A 20,929-nucleotide genomic window follows, 5' to 3' on the forward strand; every position below is an offset into this window, starting at 1 on the left:
ATTCAGATGGCCAACAAACACATGAAGAAATGTTCAAAATCCCTAGCTCTAAGAGAGATGCAAATCAAAACAACTATGAGATAGTATCTCACCCTAGTAAGAAGCGCAAAATTCAACATTGGTCATATGTAGGTGAGGTCATATGTATCAATCCATGTTTCAGAGGTTGTATATACCAATGCATGTTAAACTAAAACAGAAAGAAAACAAACCTAAAACCTGCAACAATTTCTTAGCAGTAAAAAAAAAATAATTATAAACAAGCTATGTTTTTTTGTGTATGTGTGTGTGCAAATTTAAGAGGTTTTTAAAAATTATTTTGATGAAAATTTGTAGAGATGTTGGATTTCCATTCATCCATTGTTACACACTTTCCTGCCTATCCACCCCTCTCCCCCAGTTCACTTTTCTCTTTGAAAAGTAAAAAAATCATTTCTTTGTTATACAATCTCTCCTCTCCCCAGTCCACTTCACTATACAGCTGTTATTCTGGACACTTTTCATGACAATAATACCTAATCATATATTCCTCCTAAACAGGTCTCTCCCTCATCTGTTTAAATGCAGTATGTATTATTCTTTCTTAGTTTCCCCCTCCGATGTCAGTCCCACTTTACAACAGTGGCACTATGCAGTATTTGTCCTTTTGTGACTGAGATGTTTCACTCAGCATAATGTCTTCCAGGTTCACCCATTTTGCATAATAGTTCATGAGTTCCTTGTTTCTCAATGCAGCATAGTATTTCACTGTGTGAATATACCACAGCTTCTTTAGCCATCCGTTTGTTGATGGTCACTTGGGTTGTTTCCAACTCTTTGCTATTGTAAATAAAGCCGCAATAGACATGGGTGAGCATATATCTGCTTGGGTGGCAGTTCTGGTTTCTTTGGGGTATAGTCCCAGTAGTAGAATTGCTGGGTCAAATGGTATTTCTATTTGCGACTTTTTGAGAAAGCGCCATACCGCCTTCCGTAGTGGTTGCACCATTTTACACTCCTACCAACAATGAATAAAGGTTCCAGTTTCTCCACAACCTTGCCAGCATCTGTTGCTTGCTGCTCTGTTGAATTTTGCTATTCTTACTGAGGTGAGGTGATATTTCATAGTTGTTTTGATTTGCATCTCTCTTAGAGCTAGGGATTTTGAACATTTCTTCATGTGTTTTTTGGTGAAGTGTCTGTTCATATCCTGTGCCCATTTTTCAATTGGGTTGTTTTCCTTAATCTTGTTGTGGTATTCAAGTATTTTATAAATTCTAGATATAAATCCCTTATCAGACACATCATTACCAAAGAAAATTACAAAATATTACTACAAGAAACAAAAAGAGACCTGGAGAAACGGAATAATAATATACCTTGCTCGTGGATAAGAAAGACTCAATATTGTGAAAATGACAATACTACCAAAGGCCATTTACATGTTCAATGCAATCCCAATACAAATATCAATTCCAATTTTCAATGGAATGGACAAGGCAATCTCCAATTTCATTTGGAATGGACAGAGGCCCCGAATAAGCAAAGCACTCCTTAAAAAGATAAAGTAGGTGGGAGGTATTCCACTCCCTGATTTCAAATCCTACTCCACTACCATGGTGGTCAAGACAACATGGTACTGGTACAATGACAGACACAGAGATCAATGGAATAGAATTGAGATCCCAGAAATCAGCCCATCTACCTATGGTCAACTGATTTTTGACAAGGAGATGAAATCAGTTAAGTGGGGGAATGACAGCCTTTTTAACAAATGGTGTTGGCAAAATTGGAAAACTATCTGTAGAAAACTCAAACAAGATCCACACCTCACTCCATACACAAAAACCAAATCAAAGTGGATCAAGGACCTAGGACTAAAACCAAGGACTACAAACTTCATTAGGGGAAAGCTCGGAAGAACTGTAGAAGCCCTAATCCACAACATAAACAGTCTTCCAAGCATCCTGAAAAACCTACCATCAGGAGAGGACAAAATAGAGGAATGGGACCTTCTAAAAATAAAATCCCTGTGCACATCCAAAAACAGAAAGAAATACTATTGGTGCTGAAACACCCTAACAACCTGCTGGGAGTTCAGTATTACAGCCAGCTCACTGAGGAGTTTGTGTTGCTAATGTGCTTTTTTTCTCGGAGAAAGCGTATCTTTGTCCAGTGACTGGTCCATCCTACTAACATGGCCCAAGTATGTGTGACAATGACTTGAAATTCTCAATTCAAAGGACTATGGTTGTACTTTGTTACTTCTTCTGGTAGTCCATGCTATAGAATCCATATTCTCTGCCAACATTTTAACTAAAATGCATCAATTTTCTATGTTTTTTTTAAATCATTATCCAGCTTTTATGTTGTTTTTGTTTGCCTTCACATGAGAGCTGCACCTCCAGCAGGTTTTCAGAGGCAGTAAACTGCACGAGAAGAGACTGTCCACCCTTTTCCCATGGAGCAGCTGGTGGATTCAAATTAGGGTGACTAACAATCTGGGACACTTTAATCCTCCCTCAAGGCCTTCAGCAGCACACTGATCCAGTGCCATAAACTGACTGACTTCTGTTTCCATGGGTGTTGCTTATGGATACTAGCGAAATTAAATCCTTGACAATGTTAATCTTTTCTCCATTTATCATGATGATACTTACTGATCTAGTTGTGAGCATTTTAGTTTTAAGTTAAGGTATGATCCACACTGAAGGCTGTAAGCTTTGATCTTCACCTTAAGTGCTTCAAGATTTTTGTACTTTCAACAAACAAAATTGCGTTATCAGTATACTTCAGGTTGCTAATGAGTCCTCCTCCATTCCTGCATTTTACTACAAACATTTCTGCTTCTTGTACAATTTGTTTACCATGCTTTTGCTATTGTTATGGACCATCAGGTCAGAACCAACTCACAACTGACCCTCTTACGGGTTTTCAGATGCCGTAAATTGCACCAGTGGATCCATCTTCCTCCCACAGACCAGCTGGTGGATATGAACCTCTTGCCTTTGGGTTGGCAGCACAACTCCTAACCACTAGGCCACGAGAGCTCTCAGATTTGTTCAAAATGAAAACTGAATAAAACATCATGTTGTTGTTGTTGTTATGTGCCGTCGAGTCACTTGCGACTCATAGCGACCCTATGTACAGAATAAAATCCTCGTTCAGCATTTCTTAAGCTCAAGGAACTGAAGAGCAAATTCAAACCTCGAGTTGCTACAATCAAGGATGCTTTAGGCAGAATGTTAAATGATCCAGGAGGTATCAAAAGAAGATGGAAGGAATATACTGAGTCATTGTACTGAAATGAATTGGCAGATACAGAAGAATTTAATGAAATAGCAATTGAGCCAGAGCCTATGGTGATGAAGGCAGAAGTTCAAGCTGCTTTGAAGGAAATAGCAAAAAATAAGGCCCCCGGAATAGATGGTATACCAATTGAAATATTTCAGCTAACAGATGCTGCCCTGGACATGCTCACCAAGTTGTGCCAAGAAATCTGGAGAACAACCACTTGGCCAACTGACTGGAAGAGGTCAATATTTGTTCCCATCCCAAAGAAGGGCGACCCAGCTGAGTGTGGAAACTACAGAACAATATCACTGATTTCACATGCAAGCAAGATTCTACTGAAGATAATCCAAAAACGACTGGAACAGTACATCAGCAGAGAACTGCCGGAAGTCCAGGCTGGGTTTAGAAGGGGTCGTGGTACTAGGGATATTGTAGCTGATGTTAGATGGATCTTAGCTGAAAGAGAATACCAGAAGAATGTCTATCTGTGTTTCATTGATTATGCAAAGGCATTTGACTGCGTGGATCATAACAAACTGTGGCTGACTCTGAGAAGAATGGGAATCCCAGAACATTTAATCGTGCTAATGTGAAACCTATACTTGGACCAAGAGTCAATCATCAGAACAGAACAGGGCAACACTGCATGGTTCAAAATTGGGAAGGGTGTATGCCAGGGATGTGTCCTATCTCCATACCTTTTCAACCTGTACGCAGAGCATTAATTGTCCAAGAGGCGGGGCTCTATGAGGAGAGGCGTGGCGTTAGGATTGGTGGACGATCTATCAACAATCTGCGTTATGCAGATGACACAACCTTGCTCGCTGAAACTGAGGAGGACCTCATGCACTTGCTGCAGAGAGTCGAGGACTGCAGCCTTCAATATGGACTGAGGCTCAATGTCAAGAAGACAAAAATTCTCACCACTGGACCAATCGGTAGCATCAGGATGGATGGCGAAGAGATTGAGATTGTTTATAGCTTCAGTTTGCTCGGCTCCACGGTCAACACTCTTGGCACCAGTAGCCAGAAAATCAAAAAACGTATTGCGATGGGAAAGTCTGCGATTAGGGACCTCTCCAAAATACTCAAGAGCAACAGTGTCTCTCTGGAGACTAAGGTCTGCCAGATACAGGCTATGGTTTTTGCAGTCACTTGTTATGCATCAGAGAGTTGGACAATGACTAGGGAGGATAGAAGGAGAATTGACACCTTTGAGCTGTGGTGCTGGAGAAGAGTATTGAATGTACCATGGACTGCCAAGAAAACAAACAGATTCATCGTAGAGAGGATTAAACCAGGCTGCTCCTTGGAGGCAAGGATTCTGGGGCTTCGCCTGACATACTTTGGACATGTTGTAAGGAGAGACAGGTCTTTGGAGAAGGACATCATGCTGGGTAGAGTAGAGGGACAGCGCAGGAGGGTGGATTGATTCAGTGACTGGGGTACTCGGGATGGGTGTGTCGGGGGCAATGAGATTGGCACAGGATAGAGCACGGTTTAGGGCTGTTGTACATAGGGTTGCTATGAGTCGCAAGTGGCTCGACAGCACATAACAACAACAACAACAACAATTTTAACCTATGTAGTATTTCTCAGTACTGGAACTACTGTCTCTTGGTCTATATACAGTTTTATCTAAGCACATTTTCACAATGATCCATGCAGTTCAAAGACTTTACACAGTTAATAAAATGTTAAATAAACATCTTTCTGGTTTTCCTCTGCTTTCAGCCAAAATCTATATGACATCAAATATCCACACCTGTTCTACTTCACCTTGAATTTCTGACAGTTCCCTGTTGATGTATAGCTATAATCACTTTTTCATTATCTTGAACAAAATTTTACTTGCTTGTAATACTAATACTATTGCTCTGTAATTTTCACATTCCATTGGATTATCTTTGGAATGAGCATAAGTCACTTGGCCAGATAGGGGCTATCTTCCAAATTTCTTGGCTCAGACTAATAAGCATGTCCAGAACCACATCTGTTTGTTAAAACATTTCAATTGTTATCCTCTAAGTTCTGGAGCCTTATTTTATACCAAAGCCTTCAGTCCAGGTTGAACTTCTTCCTTTAATATCGGTTCTTGATAATGTGCCTATCTAACTGTTAAGTTAACTTCAAAGAGAAATTATACTGCATACATCATAAGAACTAAAGTTTCCAAGACTGTCCTGAGATCCATAGCTGTCCATTCGTGATAGGATAATATAGACACATCTCAACTAAACCAGCAAGTTCCTTAATGGCACATACGTTTTGTCCTTTTTCATTCACATTCGCCTCTCTCACACCAAAAGCAATACTCAGCACATCTTTCACTTTCAATGAGTGAATGAATTTTTTTAAAGGCCTGAAAACTATCTGTGTGTTTTTAAAACATATGGTAAAAGCACTATATATTGCATAGTTACCAGTACAGACTTGAAGGACACTCACCAAATTTATGCTTTCCTCAGAGAAATTAACAGAACCAAGCAAGTATTTATGAGCCAAAACTAGAAAAGTGCTAACAGCTGTTAATTCAGTTTATTACACATTTTTTATTCTTTGTAACTTTTGTCATTTCATAACTTCATAAAAAGTTTATTAGGGAACTAATACCACTATCCTATGTCCTTGAAAAGAAGTGCTCAAATAATCTTTTACATTAACAAGTCCTTCTGAGGACTTGAACCTGGGAAATAATCCCAAGAAAGTTTTAAAAAGAAAAAATGTTGATATCTCATGTATCTAAAATTATTGAGAATTCAGAATTTTTATCCATGATATTTTTGTTCTTATTTCAATATTAAATACACTAAGTTCATTATTTTTTCCTATTAGAACCTATATAAAAATAACATTTCGAGAAGATGTGGCATGTTTATCCTGTTGCTTCATATATTCCAGCCCACTTCAAGGAATTTCGTGGCAGAGAAGGTAGGGATGCTTACTTCTTACCTTTGGAAATTTTGGAAAGGAAAGTTAGAGTAACTGTACAGTTGTTCCCACAGTATGAGCAGGTAACATACAAGAGAGGAGTGCTCTGAATTTACTGTTCATGTTACCTTGTTCTAGAACCAGCAGCAATACGTTCTAATAGTAAACAAAACCATGTTTCTCAAAACTACCACTAAAATAGATACTTGCTTTACCCTTAAAAGACTGAATCTTCTACAAACCAAACACTGAGCTAGGCACAATACATGACAAACTATCAGCACACCACTAGTATGCATGAATATAGGATGAACAGATAAATACACAAAATAACAAAAAAGATTTATTTCCATTTTGAAAGGTTATACTAAATAAAGACTCTAAGATATTCTAAGTAATGAAAATTTTAGACAATAAAAACTAGTTGATAAAAGAATCTTACCTTTTTGTTTTCATCTGGTCCCTCAGTTTGCTGTACATTTCCAGGACTTGAAAGAGAAGGGGGTGGGGGGAGACCACACCAACATTAATTAAAGAAAGTGAAAAACTAATTAAAGCTACAGGAATTGCATCAAAATTCCTACTCCAATTCTAGTTCCTCACCTGGAAGACACAGCATTAATTTATCAACAGTAGCAGAAATATTTCTTTGTTGTAGTCGACACTGCTTCAGCTCTTCCATTGCTGTTACCAGCTTGGCAAGAGAAAGAAAGAAAAAACAAAACAGTGAATTATGCCAATAGCTGTAAATAAAAAACTTTCAGTCACACCCTTCCATTCTATGTTCAATACATCAGAAAAATGCCAGGCAATGTCATGGTAAGACCTGCCAAGTACACTAAGGAACAACTTTCCCAACCAATAAAACATTTCTACAGTTGCCCCCCTTTCTCCCTAAGATACATATCATACTAAGAAAGGCTAAACAAAATGAAATCCTAAAATACTGAGGCTATCCAAGACCAAGGCAAAGGATTTGTAAGTTTTCGCCAGATTCTATTTACACTCTTCAGGAGTTATCCAGAGACCCCTTATCTCTTTCCCTAAGTGGGAGTTTCCTAGAGGAAAACATACCCCCCTGTATGGTTCCCAACTATTTCAACTGAAAACCACATACTTAGAAATTGTGGCTTTTCTAAGAGCTCTAATTTAGTAAAAAGTAACTCACATTCCTTTCTGATTTACAGACTTCTACTTGAAGTCATCCTACAATATAACTGTACTTCATGCATGATTTAGAATATGTGAGACAAACTTTTAAAAGGCAATAATCTACAGTCTCTGGCCAAATTCATTCCACACTCACACCTAAGAGCGTTAGCTGCATAGATATCATGAAAAGAGAGAAAGAAAAATGGCCCTGATTAAGTTCCTGGTCAAACAATTAAAAACTAATCATAAAGAGGGAGCTCTGGTGGCCTAGTAGCAAGAAGCTGCACTGCAATCCCAGAAGTGTGTGGTTCAAGTCCACCAGATGCTCTGCTGGAGAATGGAGGGGCCATCTCCTCCTGTACCAGTCAGATCTGATTAGAAGGTGCGCGCGCATGTGCGCGCGCGCACACACACACACAAATAATAAAATTAAAATGAAAATTAAAAATTTTTAAAAACTAATCATAACAGTTATTTACATTAATAAAAAATAACTACTAAGGGCTAAATAAAATATATGATATAGAGAACAGAAAACATGAACATTAGTCCCAGCTTTGCAAGTTACTAATTTATGTAAACCTCAGAAAACCATCATTTTTAGTTTCCTAGTCAATTAGACAATAAGATCCGCCCCGCCTTTCTGGTAGGTAGGCCAAGGGAATCAAGTGAGAAAATGGATGTACAAGAATTTCATAAACTGAAAGGGTAAATGGAATCAATTATTCTATTATTGTTACAAGAACAAGTGTTTACTGAGAACTACTTTGTGCCAGTTACTTTCTAGGTACGTAGAGAGGATCAAGCAATCAATGTTATGAACCAAATTTCTGACCTCATGGGCTTTGTAAAGAGAAATACAAAGAGGTAGAGAAAAATAAATATATAATTAAAATTACATATTAGCAGAGCATGATATGTAAAACAGGAAAAGGTTAAAAAAGGGGGACATGAATGAGACTGCAATGAAGTGTTCTTGAAAGGTTTCCTTAAGAAGGTAGCATATGAGCAAAGAGCAGAAATACATGAATACTATAGGTAGAACGTCCCTGTCCAATGAGACAACCTTGGCCTCTTAAAACTATTCAAACATATACAAATACAGGTTAGGAAGGATGGAGCCTCCCAATATGATTTCTAGCTTCTATATTCATTTAATTCAGACATGCATTCTGAAAAGCAGCAGCAATAATTTCCAAATTCCTGCTTATACAGTCTCACAAACCACTAAATAAGTTGAAAAATCCATAATTATCAAAATAGAATGATATGAAACAAATTATTTTCAAAAAGTAAAGTGGCCTTACTTCCTTCCCCTCATGCTGTAGTTTTCTATTTGTATCCGTCACTTGATTCTGTGAAGAGAAGACAATTAAAATTCATAAGCAACAAAAATTTAGGCAACAGGTGAGTAACATGATTTAATATGAAAAGAATGATAGATACGTTAAGATTAGATTAAATTGTAATCTCTAGATTGAATTTCAGTATTACATCACGTATCTGTCTAGTAGTATCCTCTCAGGTTTAAACTATAACCATTTTTCTACTAGAAATTTGAACACGAATAAAATTTTACTACAATATATATTCTGTTTGCAACACTGCAAACTAACATACTATATAGAATGAAAATTGCACTTTAACTTCAGAAAGAAATTAAAACAAAAATATAACAGAAGAACTCATCATCTCTATAAAATCTAAAAAGAACAAATTATTTTTAATTGAGATTTCATTGTAAGTTTATAAAGAATTTGGATTTCCATTCATTCACTGTTGTCCATTTTTCTCCCTGCCCCCGCCCCTGCCCCCGCCCCAATTCACTTTTTTCTTTGGGAAAAAAGTTCTTTCACTGTTACACAGTCGTCGTTGTCCCCCAGACCACTTTGCTATGTAGCTCTTATTCTGGACTCTTGTCATACCAATAATACTTAATCATATATTCCTTTTATACATAAAAAGAACAAATTTTTTTCACCACAACCAGTTCTTTTAATATAAAATAAAGGAAAATGTATATAAATTAAGCCACAGGTAAGTGTTCAATATTGTTGGGAAGACTTCTTGTTATTAAGTTCAGCTGAGTTAGCTATGACTCTTATGACCTCATGTATACAGAACAGAAGTAAACCCTGGCCAATCCTATACTATCTCACCATCTATTTTTGTGTTAAGCTCCTTGTTGCTGCCATGGTATCATTCTTGTTGCCTCATTAATAATTTAATGATTGCCACTTATGTGAGCTGTGAGTGTATAGCTACAATCTTTCTGGTAGATAAGGGTGACCATGTGATTTAATTTTGCTTAATAATATGTAAATACATGGAATATTTAATAAATATCTTTTAAAAACAGTTTTTAAAAAAGAACAAATTTTTATTGTAAATAAACCTCACATCACCAATATATTTCTAACAACGTTCAGTATTAATTAAAGTTGTAACTTATAACTCAAGTCATTTGTTTATAGTCCAATTTTAAAAATATTTCCTTTTCATTATTTTAAGATCCCTAATTCTTAATAGCCCCTGCATTTCTATTTTATCAAATTAATCTATTAAGAAAAATATGTAGCGAGCTCTGGCCTAGTGGCAAGAAGCTGCACTGCAATCCCAGAGGTGAGCAGCTCAAATCCACCAGATGCTTTGCTGGAGAAGGAGGAACACACACATGCACAAATAATAAAAATACAGTTTAAAAAAAAAAAAGAAAAATATGTAGAAAAGCATTTCAATTATCTAGAATTCATAATTTCAAAGAATTTGAAAGCATCTACTCTTAAGTCTCAGTGGATATAAAAAAGTTAATACATGAAATAGTCATTTCCTCACCATCACTGAGCAGCATTAGATTCTAAAATTTTCTTTAATAAACACTTTCTACCTTTTTCATATGAGGAGGAATGTGGCATCAGGATTGGTGGAAGAATCATCAACAACCTGTGTTATGCAGATGACACAACCCTACTTGCTGAAATTGAGGAGGACCCGAGGCAGACTACAGCCTCCTATATGGACTGAAGCTAAACGTCAAGAAAACAAAGATTCTAACCACTGGGCCAATTGGCAGCATCAGCATGGAGGGTGAAGAGATTGAGACAGTTAACAGTTTTAATTTACTTGGTAACAGCAGCCAGGAAATCAGGAGACGAACTGCATTGGGAAAGTCGGCTGTGAGGGACCTCTCAAGAGTACGAGTACTGAAGAGCAACAATGTCAGGCTGGAGACTCAGATGCACCTGATCCGGGCTATAGTCTTCGCAATTATGTGCTATGCATCAGAGAGTTGGACAGTGAACAGGGTTGATAGAAAGAGGATTGATGCCTTTGAGCTGTGGTGCTGGAGAAGAGTGTTGAATATACCATGGACTACTAGAAGAACAAACAGGTTTGTCTTGGAGAGGGTGAAGCCAGAGTGTTCCCTGGAGTCAAGGATTCTGAAGCTTTGTCTGACATACTTTGGGCATGTTGCAAGGAGGGACTGGTCCTTGGAGAGGGACATCATGTTTGGCAGAGTGGAGTGGTGGCGAAGGAGAGGAAGACCTTTGGTGAGATGGATCGATTCTGTGACTGGAGCGGTGGGAATAAGTGCATTTGAGATGGCTAGGTTGGCACAGGATAGAACAGCATTGAGAGCTCTTGTACATAGGGTCGCTATGAGTTGCAAGCGACTCGATGGCACATAACAACAACCTTTTTTATAAAATTATGCACTCCAAAACTAATCAAACATGAAATTAAAATGTGTTAATGATAATGGGTGATTAGAAAGCAAAAGGTGGAAACAATGAAGAAGGAGTAGTAGTCAGAAGCTATGGATTTGGTGACAGAAGTGAGCCAGAAATAGAATGATCGAATTTTGTACTCTCAATGATTTACTCATTGCAAATACCTTTAAGAAAAAACACAAACAGCAACTTTACATATGGACCTCACCAGGATAGGACAGGGTTCAGATCTGTTGTTCATAGGGTCTCTTTGAGTCATACTCGCCTTGACAGTGCCTAACAACAACAATTCTTTCACTAATAATTGCTGTTCTTCACATATTTTTAAAATATATATTTAAAATTCAAAATAAGAAAGCTACAGGAAGATACAGTCAAAATCTTTCTTTCTTAGGAAGCAGGTAGATTAGAAAGATCTAGAAACGTGTTAATCAAATGCTATTTGCACCCTGATTAAATTAATTATGGTAAGAAATTAAATTAGAAAAATTAGGACAGAAATATAGGAAGTAGAAGGTAGAAAAATAACTGAAACTATGAACAAGACCAAGAGTTGGTTCTTCAAAAAGATGAATAAAGTTGGCAAACCTCTAGCAAAACAAAGAACTAGCAAGAAAAAAAATAAGAGATGAAAGGCACAATGTCACAACAGAACCAACTAAAATAAAAAGGTTAATAATGGCTCAACACAACAGCAATCAACAACAACAACGGAGTATTATTAAAAACTATTCTAAAACAAGAATGAAAACCTAGAGGAAATGAAAACCTAGAGGAAAACAGACAAATACTTAGAAACTCAGAACCTACTCAAACTGACACAGACCAAAGTAGAACACCTGAACAAACCCATTACAAAAGAAGAAATTAAACAGGTAGAAAAACAACTTACAACAAAAACAACAACAAAAAATTCCCTGGACCAGGTTCAATAGTGAACTTTATCAAATATTCAGAGAAGAACTGTCACCAAATCCCAAAACATGGGATCCTTCCAGAATCATTCTACAAAGCAAAACATATCCTTGATACCAAAGTCAGGTAAAGGCACCAACAAAACAGAAAACTACAGACTACTATCTCTCATGAACATAAATGAAAAAATTGCCAATAAAATCTTAGCCAACAGAATCCAACAGTACATCAGAATAATAATTCACCATGACCAAGTGGGATAACAACCATGATTTTCTTATGTTAACAAGCATGATTTTCTTATGTTGACCCATCCTTGCAATCAATGTAATTAATCACTTTAACAAAGCAAAGAACAAGAACCACATGATCCTATCAATTGATGCAGAAAAGGGCTTTGACAAAATCCAATACCCTTTCCTGATTAAAACACTCAACAAAATAGAAATATAATTTCCTCAGCATAGTGAAAAACCAAGAGCCAAAATGATTCTCAGTGGAGAGAGAGTAAAGGCATTCCCTTTGAGAACAGAAACTAGGCAAGGATGTCCATTATCACACATTGTATCAGAAATCTTAGCAAGAGCAGTAAGACAAGATATCCAAATTGGTAAAGAGGAGGTAAAATTATTTCTATCTGCAGATGATATGATAATATACTTAGAAAACCCCAAAGACCAGAAAACTACTAGACATAGTTTACCAATTTAGCAAAATAGCAGTATACAAGATCAACATACAAAAATACACTGGATTTCTCTACAATAGAAAAAAAAGAGAGAGAATACAGAAATGGAGCTAAGAAAAACAATATTCATCTCAATCGCTAATCACAAGTTAAACACTTGGGAGTAAATGTAACTAGAGAAACAAAATTATACAAAGAAAATACAAAATAACATGACAACAAACAAAAATAGACTTGGAGAAAGGAAGAATATACCATGTTCATGGAATGAAAGACTCAATACAAAAAAAAAAAAACAACAATTCTACGAAAGGCAATCTCTAAGTTCAATCCAATCTCAACACTGATACCAATTTCATTCTGTAATGAGATGGAAAAGGCAATTTCCAATTTTATTTGTAATGAAAGAAGACCCCAAATAAGTAAAGCACTCCTGAAAGAGAGAAACAAGGTAGGAGGTATCACATTCTCTGATCTCAAATCCTAATACACAGCTGTGATGGTCACAACAGTGTGGTACTGGTAAAGTGACAGACACAAAGATCAAGGCAATAGAACTGAGAACTCAGAAATCAACTAATGTACCTTTGATCAACAGATTTTTGACAAGGAAACACAATCAGTCAAATGGGAAAATGTCGGATATTTTAACAAAAAGTGTTGACAAAATTGGAAAACCATCTGTAGAAAACTCAAGCAAGACCCACACCTCATACCATACACAAAAACCAATTCAAGGTGGATCAAGGATCTAGAAGCAAAAACAAAGATTATAAACTTCATTAGAGAAAAGCTTGGAAGAACTCTAGAGGCCCTAATCTATTGTATGAAAATATGAACAGTCTTCCAAGCATCAATGACTAGGGATGATAGAAGGGAGAATTGATGCCTTTGAGCTGTGGTGCTGGAGAACAGTGTTGAATATATCATGGACTGCTAGGAGAAAAAACAGGTTTGTCCTGGAGATGGTGAAGCCAGGTTGCTCCTCGGAGGCAAGGATGTGTGGCAAGGGTTCTGAAGATCCATCCGACAATACTTTGAGCATGTTGCAAGAAGGGACTAGTCCTTGGAGAGGGACATCATCCTTGGGAAGATAGAGGGACAGCGCAAGAGAGGAAGACCCTCAATGAGATGGGTAATGGGGGTAGGTGTGTCAGAGTCAGTAAGATTAGCACAGGAGAGAGCAGGGTTTAGGGCACAGGGTACACAGGGCCGCTATGAATCACAGGTGACTCGATGGTATATAACAACAAACATGTTTACTGCTGTGTTGTTCACAATAGTAAAGAGATGGGAACAACCCAAATGCCCATCAACAAATGAATGGATAGAGAAGCTATAGTATATTCACACAATGGAATACTACACAGCATTGAAAAAAACTCACAAAATGTTATACAACATAGGTAACCCTAGAGAACATTACGCTGAGTGAAATATCTTAATCACAAAAAGACAAATACTGAATAATGCCATAGCTATAAAACAGAAATGACACGGGGTTGGGGGGAAACAAAGAAAAGAAAGGATAAATAATGAACACTACATTGAAACAAATGAGGGAAAGAACTGTTTAAAGGGAATATATAATAAGGTATGATTTGCATTAGAGTCCAGAATAAGCACCAGAATAAGAGGTGCATAGGAAAGTAACTGGGGTGGTGAGGAGGGAGGAAACTGTGAAACAATGAATGAATTTTTTAAAAAGAAATGCAAACAGGGTGGGGGGAGGGGTAGAAATGAAAAAGTGCAACAATGAATGAATGGAAATCCAAGTTTTCTGTAAACTTTCGTTAAAATCACAATAAAAAAATACTATAAAAAAGAAAACACTGGGAAAATAGAACACATTCCTATTACAGTCTAATAAATTATATTTATCTTAAAAACCATAAGAAAGTATCATTTTTTTAATAAGCCCCGTGGGACCCTAAAATATCCTCCAGTTTAGGGTCCTGTGCCTGCATTCTATGAACACTTTGTGTGTGTCAGGACAGAGAAACAGCGTGGAACGCACTCACTGACAGGAACCCAACTACGGCCTCCTCTATGACGTCATGGAAATTGCTCTCCATTCATGCTTCTGAGCATGCACAGTACTTGGGGTCCACTCTTCTTATTAGGTTCTGTGCCTCTTCATTTTGAGTTTTGTTTATTATGTGCCGTCAAGTTGGAAATGACTCATACGTGACTAAATCACATGGGAGGAAACTGCCTATCCTCCTTCTTCAAAGAAGCTGATGGATTAAAACTATCTGTTTTGGGGTTGGCAATGCAACTCCTTACCCACTAGATCACCAGAACTCCCTCAAAAGACACATCCCTCCTAGTGATTTTTTTTTTCTGATAGCACTAAAGGTTCTACTCCTACCCAGGTCACTTTTCTCCCCTTTTATCTCTACTAGGAAGCTCTGGATGTGGAAATTATCAAACAATATCATTAAGATGACATGCAAACAAATTATTGTTGAAAATCATCCCAAAACAGTTAACATAGTACATAGAGATGTCCAGAAGTTCAAACTGGGTTTAGAAGAGGTCATGGTAACAAGAGTATCATTGCTGACGTCAGATGGATCTTAGTTAAAAGCAAAGAATACCAGAAAAATGTCTGTGTTTTATTGACTATGTAAAGGCATTTGACTGTGTGGATCATAAACTACAGCTAATCTTGAAACTAATGGGAATGCTAGAAACATTTGACCATGCTTATACAAAATCTATACCTAGACCCAGAGACTGTTGTGAAAACAGAACAAGGAACACTTCATGGTTTAAAATGAGGAAAAGTATGTGTCAGGATTATATTATCCTCTCTGTATCTATTCAATGTGTATGCTGAGCAAATCATTAGAGAAGCTGGATTTATGAAGAGCAGTGTGTCATCAGGATTAGACAATGGTTCATCAACAACCTGCATTATGCAGATAAGGCAACACTGCTTGCTGAAACTGAAGAGGACCTAAAGAGCTTGCTGCAAAGGATCAGAGACTATGGCCTTCAATATGAATTACATCTCAACATAAAGAAAGCAAACGTTCTCACCCCTGGGCCAACAGGCAACAACAAGGCAAATTAAGAAAAAATTAAAACTGTCAATTATTTGATCTTGCTTGGACCAGAGCCAATATCCTCAGTGCCAGCAGTCAAGAGACTGGGAGACGTATAGCATTGGGAAAGTCTGCTGTCAGGGAGAAAGATTATGTCTTGGGGGCAGCTGGCAAATATGAAATGCTGACCACTGCACTGGGAGTTAGATAGTTTATGCACTACATTAAAGGAATTCCTTACCATTTGTCATAAATACTTGTAAATCTTTTTCTAGACTTATTTACTTTTTAATTGTTCACATGTTGGACATGTTGCAAGGCAGGATCAGTCCTTGGAGAGGGATGTCATGCTTGGGAGGGTAGAGAGACAGTGCAGGACAGGAAGATCCTCAATGAAATGGACTGATTCAGTGACTGGGGTAATGGGGCTAGGTGTCTCAGAGACAGGGTTTAGGGCTGTTGTACATGGGGTCACTATGAGTTGCAGGCGAGTGAGTCAACAGTACATAACAACAACATAGAAAAATTACTTTCAGGTTAATGTTCTTTCAAATTTTTTTTTCCATTCTGGCTTTGGAAGGGTTAGATAACGTATTCTCCACTTCCAAAATTATGTGACTAGTTATTTAAATTTTTCTTACTATTTCCTTTATTGTTTCAACGTGGAATTACTAGCATATTTGAAATTAATTTTCAATAAAGAACAAATCAACCTCAATTTAAATTAAGAGTTAAGTACTAAAGAATATTAACAATAAACCAAAATAGTTGTTATCCCGAAAGGAGAAGGTATAGGAAGCACATAAGTAGAGGACAAAAAACAAACTCGAACTCATTGTCGTTGAGTAGGAACAATTTATAACGGGCCTTCTGCTGGGGTTTCACAAGGAAGGAGACTGCCCATCTTTCTCCCACAGAGCTACTGGTGGATTCGAACTTCCTGCCTTTGAGTTGGCAGCACAACTCCTCACTCACTAAGCCACCAGAGCTCCCTGAAGACAAACAAGAAAAACAAAAAAATCTCACTGCTGTCAAGTTGGAATCAACTCACAGATGATTGTCCAGTGGATTTTCATAGGCTGTAAATCACACAAGAGGAGACAGGCTATCTTCCTCCCACAGAGCTCCTGGAAGATTTCAAGCAGTGAGGCATGGCCTTCAGGTTAACAGTGCAACTCTCTATGGACTACACTACCAGAGCTCTCTACAGGAGAAAGAGATTTAACTGTTCGATATTATAGTTGTTAAGATGGCTGGGTATTTGTTTATAGGTATTTGTTTAAATCCTTATTTGAAACCTTGTGTTTTGGATCTCAGAATTCTGAGTCTTTTTTAAAAAATAATAAGGTACATATTATATATCATATTACACCACTCATTGGATCTGAGACAGCACCCCATAATCAAGAACATTAATATTTCTGTAGCAAACCACAAAACTACACATTAAGTAAAATTAATTTAAAAACCTATGGCTTCATGTCCCTTCAGGTCAAGTTTCACAATCAAATGAGGTTTTTTATTCATGTAGGTTTAGAATATAATTGAACATCTGGTAGCCCACTACTCACTTCAATAAATGTTTATTTGCTTTTATTAGCAATGTATTCTTATAGTTCTAGATTCATTGTCAAGTTCATCCCATACTCAGGAAAATCCTTTCAGGATTTTAATTAAAATTCCAGTCACAGTCAAAACAGAAATTAGAAGGACTGGAAAGAAGGAAATAAAATCACTCTTACATAATATATGAGTGCTTACACAGAAAGCTGAAATAATAGAAGAACTTAGCCAAGTGGCTAAATTTGAGATCAATAAGCAAAATCAGTTTTCCAAGTTTAGTGCATCTGCTACTCTAGGAATCAGACAAATGTGGCTAGCCTCCTCCCTGAATCAATCTGTCAGTCACACTGAGAAAAAGTCATCATTGTTTCTGAGACTAAATCTTCATAGGAGGAGAGTGCCTCTCTCCTGTGTAATAGCTTATGGATTTGAACTCCTGGCCTTCCCGTTAGCAACAGCCTGATATGGTAGATAGTACTACACCAGGGGCATCTTGGCATCTCAGTAACGGCTTTTATCCAGAAAGGAAGAAGTACCGAGTTTCTGTTCAATGGAAACCGAGGCTGATCACTGGTTCCCATTCATGTGTGGTTCTCTCATGTTTTTCTCTTAAATGAGTATTCTTTTTAGCTGAAGAGCTATAATTACAAGTGCTTGTTTCAGTACAAATAGGTGGCCTAGTGGGAAGTAGCTGTGCTGCCATTCCAAAGGCATAAGGTTCAAATCCACCAGCAGCCCTGTGAGATAAAGATGGACAATCTCCTCCCCTGCAATTTACTGCCACTGAGAACCAGCTGGAGGATAAGATATGCATCAATCCTGACTCAACAGTACAAAACAACATAATAATCATGCAAAAAAAGCATTTATGATTAACATGTAAACTGCAGTGTATGCTAGTCAAAACACAAGCCCAGGCCAGTGGAATAATCCTCTCCGAGTCTCCTTACTTTGAGTTTCTGGGCTTCTCCTCTCACTTTCAGTAGTTCAGTTATGGAGTCCACAAAGCCCTGGTAATGAAAGTTGCACATTTTCTCAATTTCTCGGTCATGGTTGCGGATGCGAGTTTCAAGCTTTTCCATGAATCGTCCATGTTCCTCACCATCATAAACAGACCTTTTAAAAAGAAAATGGCAGGAACATTACAAAAGATTTAATTCTATGAGGAAAAAAACAGACTTACAAATCCATACAAAAAACAATTTAGAAACTATATATTTAAGACATACAATCCACAACGTAAATCAACTGTATATTATCCCAATGCTAAATGTGTATTCTTAAGAAAACCAAAAACTCTTCTTTCCCAATCATTAAAAATACCTGAATGTTTAAAAGTATGCGTTATAGAATTCTTCTCATAAAATTAAAGGACTAAATGGAAACTTCCTTATATCTTTATTTTGCAAAAAAACTAATGTCTATCTCTCTACAGCAAGTCAATCCAACTCAAAGCTGACCCTCCATCAAGTTTCCAATGGTTTAAAACACACGAGAGAAGACTGTCGAACCTTCTCCCATGGAGCACCTGGTGGATTGGTATAACTAGAGTAGATAAGTATATTTTGTTAGAAGCACATTAGCTAAAGAGTGAACCAGAGATCCCTAAGCTGGTGGAGAAATCTCATCTCTCCAATTACTCCATGACTGTATCATATTCAAGCAGATGAAAAATGCTACAGAAAAAAATACAGATTTGCTGATAGATTCAATTTAACTATACAGCTACAAATCTAAATTAAACACTCAATAATGTTAGTTAATACTATTACAACTCACTCCCCACTCCCCAAAAAAATCTATTATTCTCAAAATAACTATGTTTAAGAATCTTAACTACTTCTTCTACTTGAAAGTCCACCCTTTCACTCTACACTGCTGGCCTGACCACATAAATGATAGAAGAAAAATAAAATAAATACATCTCTCCCCTCAACAAAACCAGCTGATCAATATGCACCTGTAACTTCTGCCAAATCTTTCTGAAAATTATAAACAACTTCTGGTGGGAGGGATTGCAAAACAACGCAAGACTTTTTCTTTCTTTTTAAGAAGAGTAAAGTGGGGGGAAAGAGGTGGGTAGGGAGAAAAGTGTAACAATGCATGACGAGAAACCCTAAATTTTTTTTAAACTTTCATTAAAACTAACTATAAAAAGTATAAACAACTTTTGCTGTGATAATTAAGACCCAATTGTACACTTAACATTACTCACAGCCACTGAGTCTATTCCAACTCATAACAACCCTTCATTTCCAAGGCTGTAAATCTAACTGGGAGGCAACTGCTAATTTTTCTCCTACAGAGATGCTGGTGGATTCAAAGCATTGGAAATTTGCAATCTTTTGGGTAGCAGCACAAGATGCTACAGACTACACAACCAGAGCTTCTCCATACTTAAAATAAGGGGTTTTAATATATTCTTCACAGACTTATTTATATCCTATAAAGAAGCGTCAGAAAACCCATGATTCTCCAAATGCTTTCTGAATTTTTTGCATATTTTGTTTCAATTTGTATACTACTAGAAAAGTCAACTGTAAACTGAACACTACCTAACAATTCATTTCCTATCAGCATTTAAGCAAATCTTAGCCTTATTCAGTGCTAACCAATATATCCACCAACATTTTTCATAACTGCTAAAACAAAAATAAACCAGTCTTGAATTCTGAAAACGTAACAGACCTACCCATGTTAACCTAATATCAACAGCTAATGCTAGACTTGAATCAAGTGTGGCTCCCCTGCCCCCACCTCCCTCTGAGCAGATATTACTAGAGAAAGACTGCCACCTAGTGACAGCTGAGTTCGAACATACAAATACATATGTCTGATGGGACCAAGGAAAGGATGGTTAAAAGCCAAAAACGAAAACAGAACACCTGTTAACCAAAAATTTACAGAAAGATATTAAATTATGTTTTATAGAAAGTACTCTAATATTTACTTTTCCATGTTTAATATAAAAATAATGGGGCCATTCTCATCTGTCCCATAGAGCTGCGATGAGTCAGCATCAATTCAGCAACACAGAACAGTAACCACAATATGAAAAAGTAAGGTTTGGAGAACAAAATTATATTTATTTGATATGTTGGCTATACTACTACTTAAGGATTTTAGGTATGACTGCCTATAAACTGTTTTTGTTAAGTGTTACTGAGTAGACCACAACTCACAGTAATCCTACATAAGCGACAGATGTAAACCTTGTACTATCCTGTGCCATCATCAACATCTCTGATAAGGTTGTTGGTTGTTACAGTCTCTGGGTCAGTGCATCATGTTGAGGGTCTTCCTTTCTTTCTCCAACTCTTCCCCTTTCGCAGCATGATGTCTTTACCCACAGTCTAGTCCCCTCCTGATAACATGCTCAAAGTATGTGAGGCCAAGTTTCACCATCCTTGCCTCCTGATAACATGCTCAAAGTATGTGAGGCCAAGTTTCACCATCCTTGCCTTATAGTGCAATTTAGTAATTTTTTTTATAATCTAAAGAATATACACATACGTAAAACAGATTCATCCTAGAGAGGGTTAAACCAGACTGCTCCTTGGAGGCAAGGATTCTGGGGCTTCGTCTGACATACTTTGGACATGTTGTAAGGAGAGACAGGTCTTTAG

General features: G+C 37.2%; 1 protein-coding gene across 1 annotated transcript in view; it reads right to left on the reverse strand.

Moving 5' to 3' along the window:
* EXOC6B (exocyst complex component 6B) overlaps positions 1–20,929 on the reverse strand; it is a 534,006-nt gene that overhangs the window by 446,715 nt on the left and 66,362 nt on the right. The window contains exons 2-5 of the mRNA XM_006880883.1: positions 18,254–18,419; positions 8,664–8,711; positions 6,808–6,898; positions 6,647–6,692 (exon numbers count right to left, since the gene is read on the reverse strand). Coding sequence (XP_006880945.1) covers positions 6,647–6,692; positions 6,808–6,898; positions 8,664–8,711; positions 18,254–18,419 — 351 coding nt within the window. The remainder of the gene's footprint in view (positions 1–6,646; positions 6,693–6,807; positions 6,899–8,663; positions 8,712–18,253; positions 18,420–20,929) is intronic.

This window comes from Elephantulus edwardii, unplaced genomic scaffold, assembly GCF_000299155.1.
Source record: "Elephantulus edwardii isolate Elephantulus edwardi_28Jun2011 unplaced genomic scaffold, EleEdw1.0 scaffold00011, whole genome shotgun sequence".
Lineage (NCBI taxonomy): Eukaryota > Metazoa > Chordata > Mammalia > Macroscelidea > Macroscelididae > Elephantulus > Elephantulus edwardii.